The 23,316-nt window shown below is 51.0% G+C and overlaps 1 protein-coding gene across 4 annotated transcripts in view; it reads left to right on the top strand.

The window, feature by feature from the left end:
* LOC111153494 (constitutive coactivator of PPAR-gamma-like protein 1) overlaps positions 1–23,316 on the top strand; it is a 96,795-nt gene that overhangs the window by 69,804 nt on the left and 3,675 nt on the right. For 2 of the 4 annotated variants that reach the window (XM_022512547.1, XM_022512549.1), the window contains 7 exons: positions 1,930–2,179; positions 8,649–8,763; positions 13,685–13,894; positions 15,301–15,484; positions 16,000–16,137; positions 18,159–18,300; positions 18,962–19,058. In XM_022512547.1, coding sequence (XP_022368255.1) covers positions 1,930–2,179; positions 8,649–8,763; positions 13,685–13,894; positions 15,301–15,484; positions 16,000–16,137; positions 18,159–18,300; positions 18,962–19,058 — 1,136 coding nt within the window. The remainder of the gene's footprint in view (positions 1–1,929; positions 2,180–8,648; positions 8,764–13,684; positions 13,895–15,300; positions 15,485–15,999; positions 16,138–18,158; positions 18,301–18,961; positions 19,059–23,316) is intronic. The other 2 variants (XM_022512548.1, XM_022512550.1) reach the window with 2 other exon arrangements.

Here is a 23,316-nt window from a genome sequence, read left to right as displayed (position 1 = left end):
CATGCGTGCATGTGTGTAGGTGTGCATGTGCGGTGGGGAGAAAGTGAAAGAACCTAGATGAGCTAATCCTACAACCAAAGATAAAATCTAACCAGTACCTTTAATACTTTGCCGCCAAAATGAACATGTTAATATATATTCGTGTGTTTTTGCATTTTTGGCATGGAAATGTACTTGTGGATTAACCAGTAGACACACATAGCAGCCTGCTGGTTAAGGGCTTGTTTTGTGACCAGCCTTGGCCTGCTTATCCGGGGCTGACGACTGCCAGCCTCTGATACTCGTTGGGCCGAGGGCGCCTTGTGGTGACACTGCCCGGTGTGCGTGCTGCATGTGCCGAGACTTGGCAGGCGTGGAGCTAGATTGTGAGTCCAAGGACAGGGACTGTGTGGGTGCGTGTCTGGCGTCTCAAAACACGGATGACTACAAAGATGCATGTGTTTATATATATGTGTGTATCTGTTTGCACTTGATGGACTTTAAGTATTTTATGTGTTTTAGATTTTTTTAGTACTTAAATGTTAAGATACTCAAATGTGAATGAAAGGGATTTCCCCAGTGACAAAACAGTAACTTTTTTGGAAGAAGACAGTTCTGGGGAGCTATCTCGACCTGTACCCTGCTCCAGCAGCCTGCTCCTGGGGGTGGGGTCTCAGGGCTCCACAGCAGCACACCTTTCCCTGCCTTGTCTGTGGCTGGGTGTGCGGAGCTGGCTGTCCTGTTGCTGATGTCCTGTGTGTCCGGATGTCTGGCTGCGCACATTCTCCAGGACCTTGTGCGGATGGGACGGGGTGGAGCTGCAGGTGGTCCTTCGGTCATTCCACCGGTCGGAATGTGGGCCTTCAGTCTCTTGTCTGCCTTGGGAGGAGGTACTTTCGGGAAAGTGAACCCATCTGGGCTGCTGTCATTTGGGTAGAAGGAGCCTGTGGAAGAGGACAGTGGAGTTCCAGTGCCATCTTGGTTCTGGTTGGGCTCCATTTGTACTCCGGTGCTCTTGGGCCCAAGTGAGCTGGCATTGCCTAGGAAATGCACACCCAGAGCCCAGCATCGGCCTGTCCCGTCAGTGCCATGAGGAGACAATGGAACGCAGTCCCTGTGGTGGCATGCCATGTCTTCACTGCAACTTCCCCATCACACTTTATCTTACTGGATTCAAACTTACATGGGAAGAGGTGCTTGTTGGTGCTTTAGGAATTAACAGACTCGAATAGTGGTAAGACGGCTAAGGAGAAGAGGCCATAGTTTTGTATTAGATTAGCGTGGACCTTCTTGCCTTTTTGGAGGTGAAATGGGGAATTTTATTCTTTGTCTTCAGTCCTGAATAGAATTATCATGTGCTGATATCACCTGGGATTTCAAAACACCGAATCTTGCCTAATTTTGCCGCCTTACCGGGCTTTTGGGGTCTCACTGCAGGAAGCTTGTTCTTGCTCATCTCAAAACACAGTTTAACAGGGGCGCCTGAGGGTGCCCTCAGCAGAATGGCACCAAGTGCAGGTTATTTCTCAAATCAGATTAGTGAAGATATCTGTGTAGAAAAGATTAGCTATCTCAATTGGATTTCCTTTGGATTTCCATGATAATCACACACTTCTGTGAATTTTAGCAGTTATTATTAAAACTTAACAGACTTCATGTTTTCCAGTATCCTTGATTTATACATACTAGTTACATGGGGAAATCGAATCATGATTTGACTGAGGAGAAACTTACTGGTGGCCTGAATGGAAATCTGATTGAACCATGAAAGTGCGTCGGGGACAGAACGTTCTAGACCTGAGGACTGGTGGCCAGTGGCTTGCTGATGAGAGAGTGTGTGGTGTGAGCGGTGGCATCTTCAGACTGTATTTATCGGAGGGTTGGGTTTGTTTCGGCTTCCGGTGGCTGAGCTGGTCGTAAATGGTTCTCCTCTGCTCTTCCCTCCTCCAGTTCCACCTGTGATCATTAAAGAGTGGGCAGCTTACAAAGGGAAGTCTCCACAGACGCCGGAACTGGTGGAAGCGCTTGCCTTCAGGGAGTGGACCTGCCCCAACCTGAAGAGGCTGTGGCTGGGGAAGGCAGTGGAGGACAAGAACCGCAGGATGAGGGCCTTCCTGGCCTGCATGAGGTCAGACACGCCAGCCATGCTCAACCCGGCCAGCGTGCCCACCCACCTCACGGTGCTGTGCTGCGTCCTACGGTAGGTGCGGCTGGGCGTCCCCAGATGCCTTCCGTGTGGCACATGCACAGCCGTGTCCGATGAGTTGTCTTTGTCCTGTAGTCACGTCTGTGATGGAAATGCACGTGCATTTGGGTTGATTCTGCGTGGTATATTTACGGAATGGGTGCATTTGGTGAATGTCTTGTGTGTGAATATCATACTGATTTTAAACATGCTCTGTCCTTTAAATATTAGCAATTTTGAAGGCTGTACATATTATGTTATGTGATACTTAGAGTTCTGTAGGGAGAATGTACCTCTTTTATCATGTACAGATTGGTATGGACTTGTGTTATTGGTTTTATTCCTGACGTGTCCTTGTTTATTTGGTGGCTCAGATTGTTCCAGCTCAGGCATCGGGGGCGCATTCAGTGGGCCCTTGTGTCCCTTCTCCCCCAGCACACTCTTGCTTTCTAGCACCACAAGATGCCGGGGCTTGTCCTATATCTTCCCTGTTTTGCCCCGGATCCTGTCCTCTCCAGGGGGCTGGCTCCTGCCCTTGGAGAGGGATCGGAAACCTGGATCTGGGTGCTGCGTGCTGCTGTGCCCTCAGCCGACAGGCCCCATGTGGGTACCGTTGGTGCTGGGAGTGAAGTTGTGTTGGCATCACCTTAGTTTGCTTCATTACTTTTTTGAGGGGTTTTTTTTGAACCAGTTTCCAACTTGGGAAAAAGTTGCAAGTACTGCATAAAGAGCTTTCTTTGTTTAAGAGTTTAATTTTTTTTAAAGATTTTATTTATTTGACAGAGAGAGATCACAAGTAGGCAGAGAGGCAGGCAGAGAGAGGGAAGCAGGCTCCCTGCCGAACAGAGAGCCTGACATGGGGCTGGATCCCAGGGCCCTGAGATCATGACCTGAGCCGAAGGCAGAGGCTCAACCCACTGAGCCACCCAGGCGTCCCAAGAGTTTTAATTTTTTTTAAATTGAATTATATAATATGCATTATATTAGTTTCAGTTGTACAGCATATTGATACAATTGTCACGTGCATTTCCAGTGCTCACCACACACACAGACTCCCCAGTACAGAGTAGAAACTGGTGGTTGCAGAGTGGGAGGTGATGGGGGGTGGGCAAAATAGAGCCTTTTTTAAACCCACACATTGGAGTGTGGTTTTCGAACAAACAAGGACATTTGCTGATAGAAGCACAGTGTAATCACCAGAATCAATCAACATCATGCCTTATTTCTGTCTTAACTTCAGAATCCATTTAAGACTCTCTCTTTGTGTTTGGAGGTAAAGTCCTGTTGGTTTTTCTGCCGAACGCTGGGAGGTCCAGCTGCCCCTCTGTTGCTGTGGTCTCTTGCGGGCTGTGTGCCTGCGCCCCAACCATGAGGTGGGGTGGGTGTCGGCAGGCCTCTGTGGTGGGGCCTTTGTTTCATGCGAGGCTGTTTGTGTCAACACTCCACCCTTCCTCAGACCTCCACGGACTCCCAGCTTCTGCCTTCTTCAGTGGCCCCCAGGCTACTCCTGCCATCGCTAAGTCTGGTGCTTTGTTGTCACTGGCTGGGGCTGTGTCAAGCTGGGCTGTGTGTTCTCCTGACGGGTCTCCATCATCCTGGGAGCACCTTCCTTCTTCTCTTTCTCCAGGCAGCCCTGCTTCCTATGGGCACAGACGGTCAGGTCTCCCAGGCCCTCCCACACCACATGGCGGCCTCTCAGCCTGCGGGCCCAGCCCTGTGTGTCCCTCCTGCCTCGCCCCCAACTCCCCTGTTTCTCCCCCGGGGCTGAGCACGGGACAGAGCTTCAGTCGAGTGTTCGGTTCCCAACATTTCTTACATTCATCATAGGCTTTAAGGTCAGTGACTCATGTAGAAGCCTCTGCTTCACCAGACTGAGATTGGCTGACACAAGCGTATTGAGGATTGCTTTGTGGGAGAGACTAGATCTTTGTTTCAAATCTCCTTTTTTCCTTGAATGGAAAATTCATTTATGGACCTCTTTTTATCAGTGATGATTTTGGATGTTCTGAGATCAAATTAGCAAGAATAAATTCAGTTGATTGTGTTTCTCTCTTCTGAGTTTAAATCGGTGTGTGGCCTTTGACCCCGCGGACTGCTGACTGTCCGCCATCCTGGAGAGAGGCTCCCTTGCCTCCTGCTGCACCCGAGGCCACCCTCCTCACCTGGTCTCCATCCGTGTCCCCGTGGCCCCTCCTTGGCCGTCACTCTTAGGCCTTTGTAAAGTCTTCCAGATTTCAGGATTGTCCTGGTCCCCGTTTTTAAGACAGTCTTTATGGTTGATTTTTTTGTGTGGTTGTTTGTAGAAAATATACTCATTTTAGAACTTGGGAAGATTATTAAATGTGACTGTCATGAGAGGCTCTAGCACTCTGGTGAGAGGCAGGTGACCTGCTTGGCTGTGGAAATGGGCGGACACCTGAGGTTTCTGGTGCGGAGAGCCTCTCACAGTTTCAGGTCCTGAGGTGGTGGAGCTGGTTGGGGAGACAGTCAGGGAGAGGTGAGGGACTGTGGTTCACAGGGCAAGTACCTGGGGGCTTGGGGGCTGGACACCAGTAAACAGGCTGGTCCACTCCCACTAAGAGAGTCTGTTCTACCTTCTGCATTTTAGGCTTGGGGACAAGCAGGTGATAGGCACACTGCACAGCCCCCTTTGGCTCCATGGCACGACCTCAGGTCATGGGGATAGGCTGAGTCGGAGGTCTCACATTTTGGAGGGGGTGGTGCATGGAGGGGCCAGGAGGAGAGGTCAGGGTTGATGTGTGCCTCTGAGGCCCTGGGGTCGGGCTTAGGTCCCGGGAGGGGAGGCAGTGAGGCCCTATGGGTGCCCAGCGGATGACTGTTGCCGGATAGAATCAGTTCCGACCTCAGGTTTGGCGGCTCACCTCTTGAAAATCAACACTCGAAAGACAGGTGAGGGTGGGAAGTGAGAGGTTGCTTTATTCAGGAAGCCGGCAACTGGGGAAGAGGGTCGACTAATGTCTGGAAGGCCACCATCCCTGTCCAGGCCTAGCAGGAGGGTGTTGGAGGGGGAGGTGCGGGAAAAGGGAGGGGGCTGCGAGTGGGGGACGTGGTGCCCAGGCGGTTGGCTCTGTGTCCATGGGACCCTTACGGACTTGCTGGCCTCTGTGGCAGGTGTTTTCAAATGTGGTCAGGCCTTATCTCCAGGGAGTCTGGTCCTTCACTCTCAAGGCCAATGGTCTGCAAATCCAAGGAGAGAGGGTTAGTTTGCCGTGGGCGGGGACGTAGGGCAGTGAGCAGGAGCTGATAGGCGTGAGGCCAGCTCACTGCCGAGGCCGCAGGAGCGTGGCTGCTGACCCCTGGCTGTGGTGGCTGCGGTGGCCGCGCGGGGCAGGGCTGGTGGTCAGCCACGGGGTTTCCCTTTCATTAGCTTCCTTTTTTCTTTGTCTTTACTCTTTGGATTTTGTTTGTTTTGCATAACTTCAGATTTGAACAGATTGGGAGAGGAGTTCGAGGACTCTCTGGCGGTCCTTCACCCAGACTCCCGACATGCTCGTTTTATTGCAGCAGATTTTTCTTGTTCTGTCCATGTGTCCTGGCCCTTGAGTGGAAGTTGTGGGCCTGTACCCTTGAGCTCTTGGGTGTGTGTTTCTAAAAACAAAGACATTGTCAAAATCAGAAAACTCCTCTTAGTACAGCTCATGTATATGTTTTTCTGAGATTTTGCCAGTTGTCCCAGGGATGTCCTGCATCAGCAACAGGTGACCTCAACTCGTGCTGGCGTTCAGCTGCCAAGTCTCTCCCAGTCCTCGAAGCTTCCAGGCTTCCTCTGGGTTGATGCGGAGCGAACACTGGTTTGTCTGCAGATAGTCCATCTTGTAGATGGCACATGAAGTAACGGGGTGGCAGCCCCAGGAAGCTCTCCGTACAAACAGGCTCCCAGACCCTGGCTGCTGCTTGTCTGCCCCCGACTGGACTGTTTCTCGGTCCATGTGTACCAGTGTCTCTTTGCAGTGAGGTCTGTTCCTGTCTCTGGGCAGGTGGTCTGACAGTGTGGTGGTGGTTGTGGTCTTGATGCCTGTGTCCCTTCTGGGGCAGTCAACACTGTGACAGCAGCGGTGAGTGGGAGGATAGCAGCCAGATCTCTAGAACCATCCTTGCAAGGGCAGGTAGGGTGGAGGTGGGATGCAGACCTGAGCCGAGGTTCAGTGTGGGGGTGGAACGGGTGTCCAGAATAGGGCAGTAGGCGGCCTTCCCAGTCTACAGCTGAGACAGACGGCCCTCATCCCAGAGAGCTCATGTTCTGAGCCCCGGGCTGGATTCAGTCCTGGTGGGACTCAGGTCAGTAGGTAGATAAGGGGATGGAGGGCTTAAGCCCTGGAGCAAGACGCAGGCAGTTGGTGGTACCTGTGCCCGCACCCTGGGGAGCACAGCCTTCCCAGGGGGGGTCGCACTGGGACCTGCCCCTGCCTGGCCTTGCAGATGGCCTCCTACTGTCTGTGTGGGTGGAGCAGTGTGGCAGGTAGGGGGGCAGGCCAGGCCACTGCCCGTCACGTTCACTTTTGACCACGATGCCGTGGGGATGGCCTGTGTGGTGTGGTTTAGTCCAACCTTTCCGCTCATGCGTCGCACCCTTGTGCATCCAGAAAGAGGTGAACGGTGGTTTTGTGTAAAGGGGACTAGAAAGCCAAACAGAGGAGATACGGGTATTCTAACCAAAAACACTGTTGTTCAGCTAAACTGACTCCTAGGAGTCTTTGCTGCCAACAAAACCAGCCTGCCCCGGGATGGCGTTTTTTCTCATTCATCATTTTAAAAGGAACATGGGAGGGTGTGCGGGGGGAGGCATTCATGTCTTGTGGGCGTGCAGGGTGACACCGGAAGGCTGCACGGCACCAAGCACGTCCTGAGCCAGTGCTGTCCTCGCGCATGTGTTCGAGACAGCCGCTCTCGCGTTCTGCGCGTTTCGTCACCGTCCAGGTGCGGCCCGATGTGCAGGAAGAGGCCATACACAGACCCCAGTGTTTCCCACAGCCACTGTTGTTGGATGGGGGGCCTTGTTCACACTTGCTGTGTCTCACATTAAGCCCTGACTCAGACTGTTGTCCCTACAGCTGTATGGGTGCTGCCTTTGTCACTGTGGCCATCGACAGTTCCATGAAGTAATACATGTCTGTTAAAGACACCCCACTAACCTGAGTTCCCACAGATGCAGCGTCTACCACTCATTTGCCTGGACATTACCCGTACTTCCTCCTCGCACCACGTCCTGTTCCTGAGAACGTGGAAGCTTTGCCGCGGGTCCCCGTCTCTGAGGTGGGGCAGGGTGGCCCCTGGCCTGGGGTTGCCGGGGCCATGGGGCTGGGAGGTGGGATGTGCCCGTGTAGACTGGTGCCTGGCACCTGCTGAGAACTTACGGTGTTCTCTTGAGGTTTTCATTGAAAATACTTCTCCTGATCCACTGGACAGAACCTCCTGCTTTGCCTGTTCATGCACATTCCCGTGGACGAATATTGATTATTACTGACACAGGGCTCCACACCAACTTGCTCCTGCTTTTATTGACTTAGATTTTTAGCTTGGAGAGAACTTCCTCAGCAGACAGGCCTGGGAAGGGCTTTGTGCATGTCGTGGCTCTTGCAGCTATGTTTTAACTGCCCATCAGAGGTCACAGAGGGGTCTGTCACCCCAGGTTATTTTTAGCGACCAGCAGCAACTTGACTGAGTCATCCTTCAGGTTTGCCAGGTGCAGGGCTGGGGCCATTGGGCTCTCGGGGAGACTTGGGCTAGGGCCATGGCAGCCATGCCTTGGCTCGGTGGCCTGGGGTTGACACGGAGGCAGGGCATGTGGCGAGGCAAGTAAGGAGGAAGACCGTGGATGCTGGTGGATCCCAGGCAGATGGCACGGATGGATGTTTCAGATTTGAAAGTCAATTTCACCCCAGCTGCTCACACCAGGGCTGCCCCCCAGATGCCAGGGTGTCCAAGGGTTGTGGGCTCTGGTGGTGGAGGCCGTGACATGAGTTCCGGTCCCTTGGGCCCCTTCCTGTCCCTTCCTCTGGTGTCCACATGCCAGGGCCCGAGCCTCTTCTGTGCACGTGTCTCACATACACTCACTCCTTACCGGGAGCTGTGTCTTTTTTATTTGTACTTAGAGTCTGCCTCCCAGGTGTCTGGTCTTGAATTGAAATAAATAAATCGTGTAAACTAGTGCTTGAAATGTATTTTCAGGGTTTGAATACCGAAGAGAAGCCTTGTCAGAAATCCCCGAGCAGTGGCTTTGCAGCACGTGCAGATGTGCTGTGTTGTTTTAATCACTCTGAAAGCAAACATTGTGTCAAGCCCAGGTGCCTTACATGCATTTGTAGCTGGTGTCCTGCAGTGCACATAGATGCTGGGGGAGAACTCTTGGTGGTACCCCCCACAGTGCGCGCCATCTGAGAGTCCTTAGAACCTGGGCGCCAGGTTGTGCGTGTGCCCAGTGACTGCTCCATCCTGACACCAGACCCTCTCTGTCCACCTGTAGGTATATGGTGCAGTGGCCTGGAGCACGGATCCTGCGTCGCCAGGAGCTGGACGCCTTCCTGGCTCAGGCGCTGTCCCCCAAACTCTATGAGCCTGACCAGCTGCAGGAGCTTAAGGTAATGGACAAGCCTCATTCCTTGTGTTGGGAAGTGTTGCTTTGGAGTTCTGTGATGAGGGCTGACCTCACCGGGCAGAGCTGCTGAGAGCGCTAGACTGGAAAACCGAGCCGCGGACTTGGGAGCCTTCAGGGCAAAGGCAGTATCCTTCCCGGTGATGGAAACAGTCAAGTCTACTTCTGTCCAATAGAGGTTTTCCCTCATCACCAGGGGGTGTTTACTCTTATTTTCACATCAGGAAGTGAACTTGCTTGTTTGAGGTGGGGACCCTGAACCCTGGGGAGGGCTTGGTCTTCAGGATTGTCTCACATCTGGCCAGGATTCTTTTCTCATTTCGTTCTGTTGTTCTAATAACAGCATTCATTTTCTCTAAAAAGTAGTCTTGGCCCTCCTCAATTGTAAACCCCTTTAAAAGCCGCTTGAAGAACAGTGTTACACCATCATCCCTGCACCCCTTTTACTTAGCGTTTAACATCGTAATCCTTTTAATTTTTCCTTCCAGTAACTCCTTTTGTTCCTTATTGTTTTGGCAATGTTAATTTTCTCCAAGTGGTCCCCTGATTTTTCGGGGTGCTTATCTTTTCAGTGCACTTGGGTTAGTCGCTGTGTTCGCACGGCTGTACTTGCTTTCTGTAATGTCTGGGCTAAACTTTAGAAAGTTTAAGACTTTCCAGAGTTAGCTTAATCAGTTGATCTGCCTTTATTTTTAATGTACAGGGTTTGTTTTTCCTTTGACATAGTTTTTTGTTTTGTTTTGCTTTTTGTTTTTTAAATATTTGATTTGTAATCCGATAATCTCTTTTGACAAATTGCCTTCACTTTTAGATCTTTTTGCCATTCTTTATGAAGGCATTCTTTCCCTGGAGGGGTGTTCGAGGCTCACTGTATAGATTTTCAGTATTCCACAATTGGGGCCCAATCAATGTCTGGTTCCCATGAATTATTGAGTTAAATTCAGTAATTTGGTGTTGAGTAGCCCTCAACCATGCAGAGCCCAGGTCACATATGGTCGCCCTAAGCTTCTGATGACTTTAGCACAAGCTAAATGAGACAACAAAACTTAGAACCCACCCCAAATTATATTCTTTACTTTGCAGATCAAGCTTTTCTGTTTGTTAGACAGAAATTATTTTCATTTGTAATGTTTTCGAATTTAAGTTTTCGTTCTAGAGTATTTGGCTGGGTGTCCCCGAAAGGCTGGCCCTCAGCGCAGGCTCTCGCTCCCGTGCCCCCGGCTGGTGGTGCCATCAGCTCTGTCTTCGTCCCCAGCCTGTGCTCAGGGGTGTTGTGAATACTTTGACTAGCGTGTGCTGCCATCCCTCTACCTCTACTTCCTGTTTCTCTTATTTAGATTATTACATCAGTATTGACATCCCAGTTCTGAAAATCAGACCGCCAGGTATCAGGTATGCCCACCAAGCCTTACTCACCATCAAGTTGCTTTTCCTCAAAGTTCATCTTCTCTCCCATATCCTTTTCATTTTGGATCAACACACAGGGTGTAACTTTTGAAAGACAACCACACTCTAAGCTTTCATTTTGGTTCTTTTGAGATCTTAGTGCTTTCATGGTTTTCTCCTGATCCTTCCTCTGAAGCCAGGTGTTTCGAGAGCTGTGTTTAGAAAGATCGATTTTATGTGCAGTGACTTGAGGCCCGCCACTGTCCCTTTGGCTCTTGCTGGTCTGGAGGTTCGCCTTCCCTTCGAGGATGGCCTGCACCTCTGGTAGTTCATTCACAAGCAGCCCAGATTCCGGAGAGCTAGAAGGGGGAAACAGCATTCACGGGGGCGGGGAGGGGGCGGCTAGGTAGGTGTTTATTTTATTTTATTTTATTTTATTTTATTTTATTTTATTTTAAGATTGAGGATTCTCTCAGCTATCAGATTGAGAACTGGTAGGAATAGAAATTATTTAAATGCTACAGAAATCCCTAGGCAGAGCTGAGAGTCCCAAAATGCAGTGACAGAAAAGTAAATTTTAAACTGCTTTTTCATTTAACATTAAATTTTTTATATATATCAAAAGCAAGGATGATGCTTTTCTATGAAATGCCATTTCACTGTTTGGGATATAGTCAACTCTTGATTTTGGTGGTTGTCTTAGGGGCCTTTGTCCAGTTTGTGGATTGCCCAGACCCTGTTTCTCTTCTCTCATTTTTGTCCATTCTGTGCTTTTTAGAATAAAGAGGAAGAGAAAAGAGCAAGACTCAATTCTGACTTTGGCCTCTCGTTGGGTTTTCTGATGGGAGGTGTGGCGGGGAAAGATGTTGAAAACGTTAATTCAGAATGACTTGGAAGAGTGCACCTTGTCCGTGTGCGCTCCATCTGCCCGCCGTGACCATGAACAGCTGCGTGTCAGGCGTGGCTCATCGCAGAAATGACAGGGATCCATGGCCCTTGTTTTCCCTGCTGTATTTTTTAGGTGGTTCTCCTAGGCTACCTGCATGAAGGTCGTGGTGAAGGTTAATCAGCACCGACCATGTGTCTGGAGGAAAGCAAGGAAAGGGTCAGGAGAAGGACATTTGTGTAGGCTCAGTATTTGTCTAGTTCCTCTCTCCTCTGCTCTTGACGTCCCTATAATTGCTTTAAAGTCTTCTAACAGTTTCACCTAATCAGTGCACAATATAAAAGATGGAGGAGGAGGAGCTCTAAGACCCTATCAGGGCCCTGTGCCTCCTGAAAGCATCAGGGTGTGTGCAGGTGAGCGTGGTCAGAGGGGAGGGGTCAGCGGCCCAGCGGAGAGATGCTGGGCAGGCAGCCTCCTTGGCATTTGGCTCTTGAGCTAATTGGACAGAGAGTGAATTCCATATTTGTAGTTCCTAGAAAGTCAGAGAACTGTGTCACTTTCTCTAGTTGAAGGACTTTTGATACTGCGGATGATTTTCTCTCTCTGGGTCAGAGAGTGAGGCTGGGATACAAGTATCACAGCCACACCCGCGAGCAGGGGCTCAGACTCCGGTGCTGCTGGTGACCAGTGTTAAGACCCTGAGCGCTCTGTGACTGTGTGTCCCCCTCTATGAGGTGGAGTGCTAGGAGCAGCGTGTATGTCGCACAGTGGTCGAGATGTAAACGAGCTAATGCACATGAAAGGGCACGCAGCGGCACGCAGTACATGGGTGTCGCGGTCCCTGTGGGTGTTGCGTAGCGTTATTTGTGTAATTAGTGTAGAGGGAAAGAAATAGAAAACACTCTGTGAGGTAGTTTAGAAATTGTTTGGGTGAGGCAAGATCCACTCGCCAGTTGAGATTTTATTTACGTTATTTGAACAGCTTTTATTTTGGGAATTTTTTCTGTGAAATTATGGTAGTTGTCATTAGTAAAACTATATGACTCGATAATAATTTTTGAAACCCATACAAATGGTTCCTTCACTGATGTTGAGTCCATTTAGAACAGGTGGATGTGTGTGTGGGTGAGGCCGACTTCCCTACGCCTCCCGACAGCTCCCTGGGAGAGCGCTCCATGTCTGCCCACCTGCGTGCGGGGGGCTCCGTCTTCCACGTGAGGCTGGCGTGGGAAGCCAGGCGCTGGCAGCAGCTTCCCCAGAAGGCACTGCCGGGCTGCAGGATGGCACTGGGTGATGGAGCAGCCTCCGCGCCACCCCTGGTGTCCCCTTGGCCTGCTCCATGCGAGGCCACGTTCCCAGGGTCAGCTTTCTAGGAGAAGGCATGTGAGACTCTCTGAGAAGAAGAGACCTTTCACTTCAAGTGAATTCTTTCTCCATTTTTTCCCTCTGTTTCCCTGTTTTCTTCTCATAAGGAAATGTTCCTGGTCCCATCCCGCAGCCCCGCCTGCCCTCAGCCCAGCACAGTGTCCGTCCCAGTGAGGCTGAAGGCTCAGAGAAGCGGCGCCCAAGGCACGGGCTGGGCTGTGAGCGGGGACAGGCTTTTCCAGGTTTGGAAAAATCCAAAAAACAGAGGTTGGAGAACAGTGTTAGCTGACTGTGGGATATTGGCACCGAGTGCAAAATAGCAGATGCTCACACCGTTCATCAGTATCTGGCACGGGAATGACCTTTTTCCTTTTTCATGCAAAGCCAGGGCACCTGCCACATTAGGCATTGCTTAGGTGGGTGCCCCGTGAAGACTGCATTCTTGGGACACCACCTTCAAAAGTACATGCACAGGGCGGGCAGACAGAAGCCAGGCAGTGAGAACTCGGTTCCGGATAATCCACAAACCAGGTCCTTCGTAGACAGACAATCAAGAGTTGACTGTATCTGTCAGTGTTCCTTGCCCAGCGCACCAGGTGCGAGCAGAGAGGGCTGTGCGTGGGTATAGGAGGGCGGCAGCGCCAGCGGGGGGAGCCAGGAGAGATAGTCTGCATGGCCCAGACACAGTGTTTTTGTTGTTGTGTTCTCCATTTATAAGCTCCATTTCTCCCGAAACATTCGACAGTCTCATTAATGAGTTGCTATCTAAAACATTAACGTATAAAATGATGTAAACATGAAGTACAGGTTTTAGAATGAAATTGTAAGGAGTGCTTTTTAATATAACGACTTGGAAAATGCAGAATCTTACTAGAATTGCTCCTTGTTATGATCTTTCTGTTCCTCCGTTACCAGCTTATAGAATCTATTTTCATGCGTGAGTTGTGGCCTTCCTGAGTGCTAAGGAGACTCCCAGTAATCTGTTACTGGGTCATGTGAGCTGCAACGTGGTGTCTCTGCGCTTGTACAACACTCTACAGATTCCACGTTGAAATAGGCAGTTTCTTAAATGTTAATCTGTTAAGGAACATAAAACGTCTGTGTTCAGATAGCCCAGTGCCAGGTTCACTATGAGGTAGTAACAGGTGTGCTTAGGGGGTATTTGGTGGAGGGGTGTCCACATTAACTGTGGAGAGCTGTAGTCAGATGTTGTAAGAAGCAGGTACTGTGGTGCTCTTACTCCATGGAAATCACTCTTTTCCATTTTAAGATCGAGAACCTCGACCCCCGAGGCATTCAGCTGTCAGCTCTCTTCATGAGTGGTGTGGACATGGCCCTGTTTGCGAACGACGCGTGTGGCCAGCCAGTACCCTGGGAGCACTGCTGCCCTTGGATGTATTTTGACGGGAAGCTCTTCCAGTCCAAACTCCTCAAAGCAAGCCGGGAAAAGACCCCACTCATCGACCTCTGTGATGGTCAGGTCAGTACAGGAGCAGCAGGGGGCAGGGAGGAGCGGCTGGCCGCCTCGGAGCGGGGTGCGGGAATGTGTGCTGGCTAGTGAGCCGGGGCCCGACCCCACGTGTGCACAGGTGTCCGTGCCAGCTGCGGGTGCCGAGCTGCACTCACCCGAGCGCTAAGTCACCGCACACTGAAGCTTGCTGCTGGGGGACATATGGGGCTGGGTTCCTCCTGGCGTCTGGCCACACCTTTCTCAGCAGCTCAGTACCCTGCCTTGTGTGTTTCTGGCACGACATCTCGATGGACACATATTATTCACTTACTCACATTGTCCTCGCGGCCAGCAGCACGGTAACAGCCTGAACATGCGCGTGGCACACTAGCTTTCTCCACAAGGCGCATCCCACAGCCTGGCACTTAGGGACATGAGCCAGCACCCGGCACAATGCTCAGGCCCATTTCCAACAGCAGAATCACCCACAGAAACATGAAAATGTGGCACTAAGTAGATGGTGAACAGGACACTTGTTTACAGTGTAAAGTCTGAAACAGGACGGCAGAGCCTTGGTGGCGACTCCCACCTCACCCCACTCCTGCACGGGTCTGCAGAGTGCCGCGAGAATGCCATGAGCACTTACATGGGGTTACGGGATACATTTCAGCAATAGGTGACTCCACAAACGTGCAGCTCCTGAATGTGGAGGGACCATGCTTGTTGGAAATCCTGGTGAAGTCAGCCGTCAGGTGATCATGTCCCATTGCGTGAAAGAGCGTCCATTCGCTTCAGGCTTCTAACTACATGTTCCCCTGGAGCTGCTGTGGCTCCCAAGTCAGGCTCAGTCTGAAGACGGATTGATGGGATACATGGGTTTTCAGATTCTCGGATTAAGAATTAGTGTTGTTTTATGTCTTTTCGTATTTATTAACAAAAGACACTCCAGGTGAACATTGTAGGTGTTTTCTCACAGCGGATTTGGCGCGCATGGGCAGTGTGGTGTGCGTCTGTGCGGGTGGCTGGTGCCTTCTGTGTCACGTGCAGCGCGCGCCAGGCCAAGCGCTCGGTCCGCGGGCATCGTCTGCGCTGTTTGGACTCAAACACTGGTTTCCAGGACCAAAACTACACTTTCAGTTAAGATCTCCTATAGGAAACGGTTCTCACCTGGAGATGAGCCAGCAAAACTGGGCTTTAAGTTTTTAAGTTGATGTTTGTCTGGGGTTAAGGTCGTGGGAGTGAGGGGGATCTGTTCGTTGTTTGCGTTTTCCGTCTTGCCTTCTGTACCAAGCGTGGCTCCACAGACCAGGACTGTGACTTGGGAGAAAGTGTGGAGACGCATCCTAGCCGTCGGCGTGTCTCACTTTGTCCTGTCCATTCCAACTCGAGCAAAGCCTCGTGAACCACATTTTCACTTGCTGGCACTTGACTTGCAGGCCGAGCAAGCTGCCAAGGTGGAGAAGATGCGGCAGAGCATCCTGGAAGGGCTGAACCTCTCCCGGCAGAGCCACCCACTTCCCTTCCCGCCACCCACGGCGCTGCCCTTCTACCCTGCCTCTGTGTACCCCCGGCACTTCGGGCCCGTCCCCCCAGCTCAGGGCCGAGGGCGGGGCTTTGCAGGTGAGTGTGCAGGCACTGTCGGGAGGGACTGGCGGTGTGAGGGGACAGGCACACGTGCCACAGGCACCCCGTGTAGCCCTGGTCCACATTTTGCTGCACTGGGACCTTGTAATTAATCACCAGGCTTACATGACGTTTGCAGCATCAGCTTTTCAGGATAGACAGGGTGCAGACGCGACTCCCGAAGCCGTGATGGGGAAGGGAGAGAGGGAAATACAGAGGCTGCTGGAGAGACTAGGTGTTAACAGTTGGTCGGCTCAAGTCTGGGGGCCAGAGGAGTCCTCTCCTCCAAGGCTGCCCCCACCACCCCCCAGGCCAGTGGCTGAGCCCCCATGGTTGACACTTCAGAGTTGTTCATTGCTGGCAAGAGGGGCTGGGAGACCCCTCCCTGGCAGCTGATGGTGTGGAAGCAGCAGCTGAAGGAGACAGGGTCACTCTGCCCAGAGGCCCACCGGTGGCTCCCTCCGAACCCGCTCCTCATGGCTTCTCCGTCTCTCTCCACCCGGGTCCCACAGGAGTCTGTGGCTTTGGAGGCCCCTATGGGGAGACTGTAGCGACAGGCGCTTACCGTGCCTTCCGAGTGGCAACGGCAGCGGGACACTGCGGAGCCTTCTCCGGCGGTGACAGCAGCAGGACTAGCAAGTCGCAGGGTGGTAATTATGCTGTGCCTTCTCCTAGAGCTTCGCTGCCCCACCTGGTTCCCCTCTGCTGTCCTGGCCCAACACTGCATCCTTTCTGCTAGGCCCGCTCCCAGCCCCGTCTGCCCCCAGGTCTCGGCCTGGCAGTGGGGCCATCGGGTGTCCACGCGGCCATGTGTGCCTGGCCCCAGTGTCACCTCCTGTGCTGGGACAGGCTGCCTGGCAGTGCCTGTTGGTGGGCTACTCCCCTGACGAGAGGGGATGAGCTGGCATAGAAGGTTCTGAGGTCGTAGCAGAACTCCTGGCACAAAAACTTTCCACAGACTGTTCCGTAGGAAACGTTTTTAAAGAAAGTTCTAATAACCACATACATAGATACATTTATTTTAAATTCCCTTTGCTTCTCTTCTTGTATGTGTTAGCCTTACAAGAGAGAAAAAAGTCTTAACGTTTAGTTTTGAAATAATGTCTTGTGATTTTGCTGTAATTAGAGCTTGTGACTCGTAGCTGTGTCACATGTCCTGTATTTTGGGACTGCAGAGTTAGGCCCGGCCATCCCATCCACGTCACAGGGCCCTTCAGATACATTTTCAAGTAACTTCAGGATAGGCAAGTCTTCCTCTCCCGCCCAGGAATGTTTTTTCAGCTCAGCTCCTTGGGGCTGGAGGGAAACCTCTTCTGGAGCAGTAAAGACTCGCAGGCCAGCGCAGACCCCACACCCCCCAACCCCCAGAGGGGCTCTGGGGCCATTTCTCCCCCTCACCAACCCTGCATGCCCCTCTCCTGCCTCCCACCAGCGCTTTTCTTCCTGCCCATGCCATGCAACGTGCAGTGACGCGTGCTCGGTGCTTTGCCACTGGCTTCAGCTCCTTGCACCCCTTGTCTGGACACTCACATCAGTGTGCAGTTGGGATACAGCTCTGGGTGGGGTGGTGGCTGTGGACACTGTGGGGTCAGAAGCAGTTTCTTGGGCTGAAATGGCAAGAGGAACCTGTTCCTAACTACTCCCAAATTGTGTCTGGAGCTCAGCTCTGCACTGTCCAGCGGAGTGACCGGCAGCCACCGTGCTCTTGAGCGCTTGACCTGAGCTTGTCCCATCTGAGCTGGGCCCGAAACACAAAACACACATCCAGTTTTAGACCTCATATGGAAAAAGGAATACAAGATAGCTAATTAATAGTTTTTATATTGGTTACATATTGAAATAATAGTGTTTTGATATATTGGGTCAAATAAAACATTATCAAAACCTATTTCATCTGTTGTATTTTTTCAGTGTGGCTATTAGGAAAACGAGGCTTGTCATAGATGTGCTTGCTGGGCAGTGCTGGCTGACAGCTAATTGTCATGTTGAAAACCTGGATCATAGAGAGTGTATTAGGGTCCATTCCATCTGCCAGGAAATAAGAAGCTTGAGCTTCTGTTTGGTTTTTACCGGAAGTTTTGCTCTCAGTTAACTGAGAATTTTCTTAGTTTAGTCAGAAAACCTTAGAAAATGCAAGCTATACACAGCTAATAGAAGTTAGTGAATACAGTGGATGTTTGTGACCCCACATGAGGGAATTCTGATTTAACAGTACAGTGAGAAATAAAGCCATATTTCCTGGTTAGCTTCCGTAATGTTTGGTGAAGGCAGGAAGCCTGGAAGCAGTTACTCGAAGAGAAAACACTCTGAGTTTGCAGGCGTCCACCTCTGCGGTGGAGGCAGCGTGCGGGGACCGCCCAGCGGCAGCGGTTTCCTGAACCTAGGTCCGTCTAAAAGCCTCACACAGTTTGCATCTGTAACTCGTTTCAGTTGTTAGTTCTGTGTAGCCAGCACGTTTGCTTACTCTCAGGTGTATTTTTAACAACAGCTAAAACTATTAAAATCAAATGATGTGCGCATTAATACTTTATGTCATAAATAAGTCTTCCCAAAGCAAGGGAAGGGGCCTTTCTACGAAATATAAGCCACAGTTGAAAAGAAAGTGCTTGCTTGTTCCTTCTTCCAATTTTTAATTATGTGATTGTCAAGATTTTTTCTATTTTTTGTGCAGGACTGCAGCCTATACCTTCTCAGGGAGGGAAGCTAGAAATAGCCGGCACCGTGGTCGGCCACTGGGCTGGGAGCAGACGGGGCCGCGGGGGCCGTGGGCCTTTCCCCCTGCAAGTGGTTTCTGTTGGAGGACCAGCGCGGGGGTAAGTTCTGAAAGTGTGTTTGTATTAATAGAAAACAGCCTCTTTATTCTTTCTTTCTTTCTTTCTTTTTTTTTTTTTTGTAAGATTTTATTTATTCACTTGACAAAGAGGAATCACAAGTAGGCAGAGAGGCAGGCGGGCGTGGGGCGGGGGAAGCAGGCTCCCTGCTGAGCAGAGAGCCCGATGTGGGGCTCTATCCCAGGACCTTGAGACCATGACCCGAGCCGAAGGCAGAGACTCAATCACTGAGCCACCCAGGTGCCCCTAGCCTCTTCTTTCAATTAGGACTTTCCTAGGAACATTTTTATATCATTAGATACATCTTCGTTGATGTCACTGTTTGTGGTTACATAGGATTCCATTATATATGGTATTAGGTAGTTCTTTCAACCATTATTAAGTAATTATCAACACATTATTTAATTAACCATTTAATTTAAAAGTATTTAAAAAGTAGCATTTTTGAAGTGTATGGTTTTTCAAATCAAATACACTGGTTATGGACCCAAACAATTGATATCTTGGAATGTTAGAATTAGTCTGTGGTGTGACCATGATTTACTAGACAGTGCTACTGCAGGAGAGCGACGTCATTTTACGCGTTTCAGCTGTCTTCAGCAGACTCAAGCCTGTGTGCTTCTGTCGTCTTCTCTCTGTTCAGGCGTCCAAGGGGAGTGATTTCCACCCCGGTGATCAGAACGTTTGGAAGAGGTGGACGGTACTACGGCAGAGGCTATAAAAACCAGGGTGTGATTCAGGTAATCCGCAGCGCGGGGCGGTGGCGCACTGTGAGGGCCCGGGCTTCCGGGCTAGTCCTTCGTAGCCTGCGTCCAGACAGGGAGTGCCAGTGGGGGGTTCTGCAGCTGCCGAGCGCGTGAGGTGCCCGCCAGCTGTGACTCTTCAGCCCAGTTGGGCCAGCGGCGGCCACGGTGCTGAAGAGTATGGTTTCCTGGTCACAGCTGCATGGGGAACGTTCCCAGGGTGTTAGTGGCATTTATGTTATAAAACGTTTAGGTAAATAGCAGCTAGGTTTTTAAAAAGAAAATTGGTATCTTTTTCTTCTCCTGGACCGTCTTGACTAGCTCTTCCCTGAGAGGCTCAGCCTGTGAGAGGGGCCACGGTCATGAACATGTCTCCAGGAAAGAGCTGGGGTTTCTTCCTGCTTTGGATACTACCACTTTAGAACCTAGATCCTGATGAATTTCCCCTTCAGAAGGATCTTTTAGAAATGCCAGTCAGCCTACTTCTCGAGTTACGACATTCAATCAAAGTGTGCTTTTCTGTCCATGCTATTCATGCAAACCTCAGGACTCTCCAGTGACTCATGCACCAATAACCACACGCGGAAATTTAATTGGCCAGAAGAAACTAAAATGCCTGCCTTTACCGGCTGACCTCAGCATTGTAAAAACTTCTGTGTTTTTTTTTTTTTTTTTAAGATTATTTATTTATTTATTTATTTATTTGACAGATCGCAAGCAGGCAGAGAGGCAGGCAGAGAGAGAGAGGAGGAGGAGGCAGGCTCCCTGCTGAGCAGAGAGCACGATGCGGGACTCAATCCCAGGACCCTGAGACCATGACCTGAGCCGAAGGCAGAGGCTTTAACCTCTGAGCCACCCAGGCACCCCTCTCTTTGTTTTTCCTAAGGTTCATTTTATTTTTGTGGGGCAGAGAGAGAATCTCAAGCAGACTCCTTGCTGAGCACAGAGCCCAACACGGGGCTTGATCTCGAGATGCTGCACGAGATGCTGCGTGAGATCATGACCTGAGCTGAAACCAAGATGCTCAACCAACTACACCAACAGGAATTTGTTTTGGTGAAATACATCTAGTAAGTCAGATACAAAGGCAGCCCCTCCCTAGAAGCAGGGTTCAGGCAGCCCGTCTGCAGCGCAGTGTCCCCCGGGGTGGGGAGTGTGCTCTGCTCACTTTGGCCCTCCCAGGTCCACCCCAACCTTCCTGTCTTCAGAGACACCCTTCTGAACGGAAAGCACTCAGCCTCTGGACAGGTTTACGAGAGGCAGGGGAACCCGGCCTTGCTGTGCTCCAACCCAGAGCCTGTCCTGTGCAGAGAGCCCTCATGGGGCCTTCAGCCCTATTGGTTATGGGGCCTTTGATATAAAACACAGACACCAAAGCCATACAAGACAGCTGTGTGGCATAGCCTCTTCCTTGTCTCCATGGTGTGCTGAATCCACCGGCTTCCCTCCCTCCCTGCCTATTTCCTTCACTTTTTGAAGGAGGGACGATGCAGTGTGTCACCCACAGACTCTGCGTCTAGCCAGGTGTGTTCTGAGGGGCTGGCTCCCCATGACCCGACCTCTTCTTCTTGCATCCTGGTAGTGGGTCTGGGTGCCCTGCCAGTCGTGGGTCTCTGTCCCTGTGACAAGACTGAGGTGGACCCATGCACTTCTGTCAGGGGCACACATGTCTGCGTGTTAGGACCTATTGTACTGATGCACCACTGACTGGATCCATTTATTCACTGGAAAATGCAAAAGGAAGATGGTCTCACTCCATCATTTCTTTTGTCATTGTTTATTGGGGAATTTGTATAAAGAGATGCTTCTTCCCTTGCCTCCTATTTGGCACCTGAGGATGACAGTCCTGGCAGGACAGACACGTTGCCTGCCTTGGCCATGGCCTTTGGTGGCTTCCTTTGAGGGCATCACCTGGCCCAGCACCACATTTCTCTTAGTTCCTTGGGCTCTTTAGTGGGAAATGGCATTTGACCTAAATTTTACTGTTGGTATCGGTATGTCTCTTCTTCCACCCCGAGAACCCAGGGTTGATAAGTTAGATGGCCTTGGACTTGTCACTGATTTTGTCCCAGCTGTGTGCACAGTGGCTCAGTCCCCCAGCTCTCACATTTCTGATGGTAGCTGGGTTGTTACCGACTAGGTCATCCCAGCACACAACCTTGACCTACCGCCCCACCTGTGCCTCATTTGCCCAGCTTCTGTGGAAGCGTGTCCTCTGCCTGCCAGCCTTGTCCCTCGAGGCTCTCCTCAGCAGACCACAGAGGGGACCCCACGGAGATGAGGGGATGTTTGAAAGCACTTTGCTTTCCTAACAATCAAAAGCAGTGGTTCTTACCTCCCACTCAGGTGTCTCATGGACGTTCTCTCATTTTCTTCTTTCATAAAGCTTTGTGTTGAAGACTGACAATAAAAGAATCGTCTTTCCCTTGGAAGTCGTTTGCGGTTTTGGCGCAAAGGCCCAAACTGTTTTTGTTTCTCTGCCAAGGTTTAGTGATGCAGCCCCGTTGCTGGTCGTTCTGGGTTGGTGTGCTCGGCACACACCATGCTCTTTTCCAAACGTGGTTTCAGATCGTGTCTTACATCAGAAAGTTTTCTTGGATTCCTGTTTTTTCATTTCTGTTGTTTCTCCTTGCTTGGTTTTCATCTCTGGCGCTCCTGCTGAGCTTGTCCTGGGTCCAGCGTCAGCGTTTGGCATGTTCTCCACTCCCTTTGAGGTCTTCTTTTGAGACAGAACTCACCTGCTTCAGGTGGACAGTGCAATCTTTTCTTACTGTTGTGCAGCAACATCGCTGATTCCAGAACATTCACCACCCAAGAAGAACCCCCTTACAAAGGAGCAGCCACCTCCCAGCCCCTGACGTCCACGAATCTGGTTTCCATGGCTGTGGCCTTGCTCTGTGTGCATGTTACGGTGCGCACCATCTTGTCTCTCCCTTCTGTCGCTTCCCGATGCTCCACTGTGGGGACAGGACACATTTTGTGTATCCGTTTACCAGCTGATGGACATGGAGGCTCTTACTCAGCTTTATTGAGATGTAATCAGCGTGTAGCATTGTATCAGTCACAGGCGGACAGAGTGCGATTTGATGCTTGTATATACTGCACAGTGGTCACCACAGTAAGTCTAGGTGGCCTGCATTACCTCGGATAGTTACAAAAATGGATTTTCTTGTGATGAGAACTTTTGAGAGCATTCTTAGCAGCTTTCAGATACGCAGCAGTGTAATTCATTTCAGGCCTTGCCTTCACATGTTTGTGCGGATACACATTTCATTCCTCTAGGAGTGAATTCCTGGGTCCCATGGTCGTTCTACATTCATGCCCTTGAGGAACAGCCAGACTCACAGCGGCTGCCCGGTTTTCCCCTCCCGCTCGTGGTGCGTGAGGCTGTGGATTTCCCCGCGCCCTCGCCAGCTCCTCTTATTGTCTGTCTTTGAAGTTAACTTTCTGGCTGGGTATCTCAGTGTGGTTTGATCTGCGTTTCCCTATCTTTGTTTCTTTCCGATTTTTTTTTTAACATTTTATTTATTTATTTGACAGATCACAAGTAGGCAGAGAGTCAGGCAGAGGGGGGGTTAGCAGGCTCCCTGCTGAGCAGAGAACCCGATGTGGGGCTCGATCCCAGGACCCCAAGACCATGACCCGAGTTGAAGGGAGAGGCCTAATCCTCTGAGCCACCTAGGCTCCCCTTCTTTCCGATTTTAAGCTTTTCTTTCTCTTCACCATCTTCATGTTTGATGATGTCCACATGCTACTGTGTCTCTCTAGTTGGGTCTCCGTTTCTGGAACAGCCTTTGCTTCTGTTTTGGATCCTCTGCCTGTTTCCCACCTCACCTCTGGGCTTTTCTTGGTCTGCTCTGTGCTGGAGCCAGAGGACAGGTCTTGGTCTTCTGGGGACATGCCCTTGGCACCTTCTGCTGCCCACAGGGGTGTGGTTCCTTCCCTGATCTTCTTACATTGCGCTCCGTGTGGCTCTATCTCGTGCTTCCTGTTGCTCGTTTTTAGGCGACATCGGTGTTCTTGCCCCGTGAGAGGCCCGGATAGTGAAGGGCAGCTGGCCTCCGGAGAGTTTCTGGCCCATCTCTCTCATTGGTGTTGCTGCTGCCCGGAAGGGTCGAGTATCAGTGAGGCAGGGGGAGGCAGTGCTGCCCTGTGCTCGGGGTGCCCTTCGTGACGGCATGGGTGGGAGGGGCTCGTAGTGGCCAAGGCTTATGAGAAGAATTGGCTGTGGAGAGAGAAGATGTCTATTTCTGAA

This window comes from Enhydra lutris, unplaced genomic scaffold (genome assembly GCF_002288905.1).
Source record: "Enhydra lutris kenyoni isolate GAN:26980312 unplaced genomic scaffold, ASM228890v2 scaffoldscaffold33, whole genome shotgun sequence".
NCBI lineage: Eukaryota > Metazoa > Chordata > Mammalia > Carnivora > Mustelidae > Enhydra > Enhydra lutris.
This window is presented reverse-complemented; position numbering and strand designations above follow the sequence as displayed.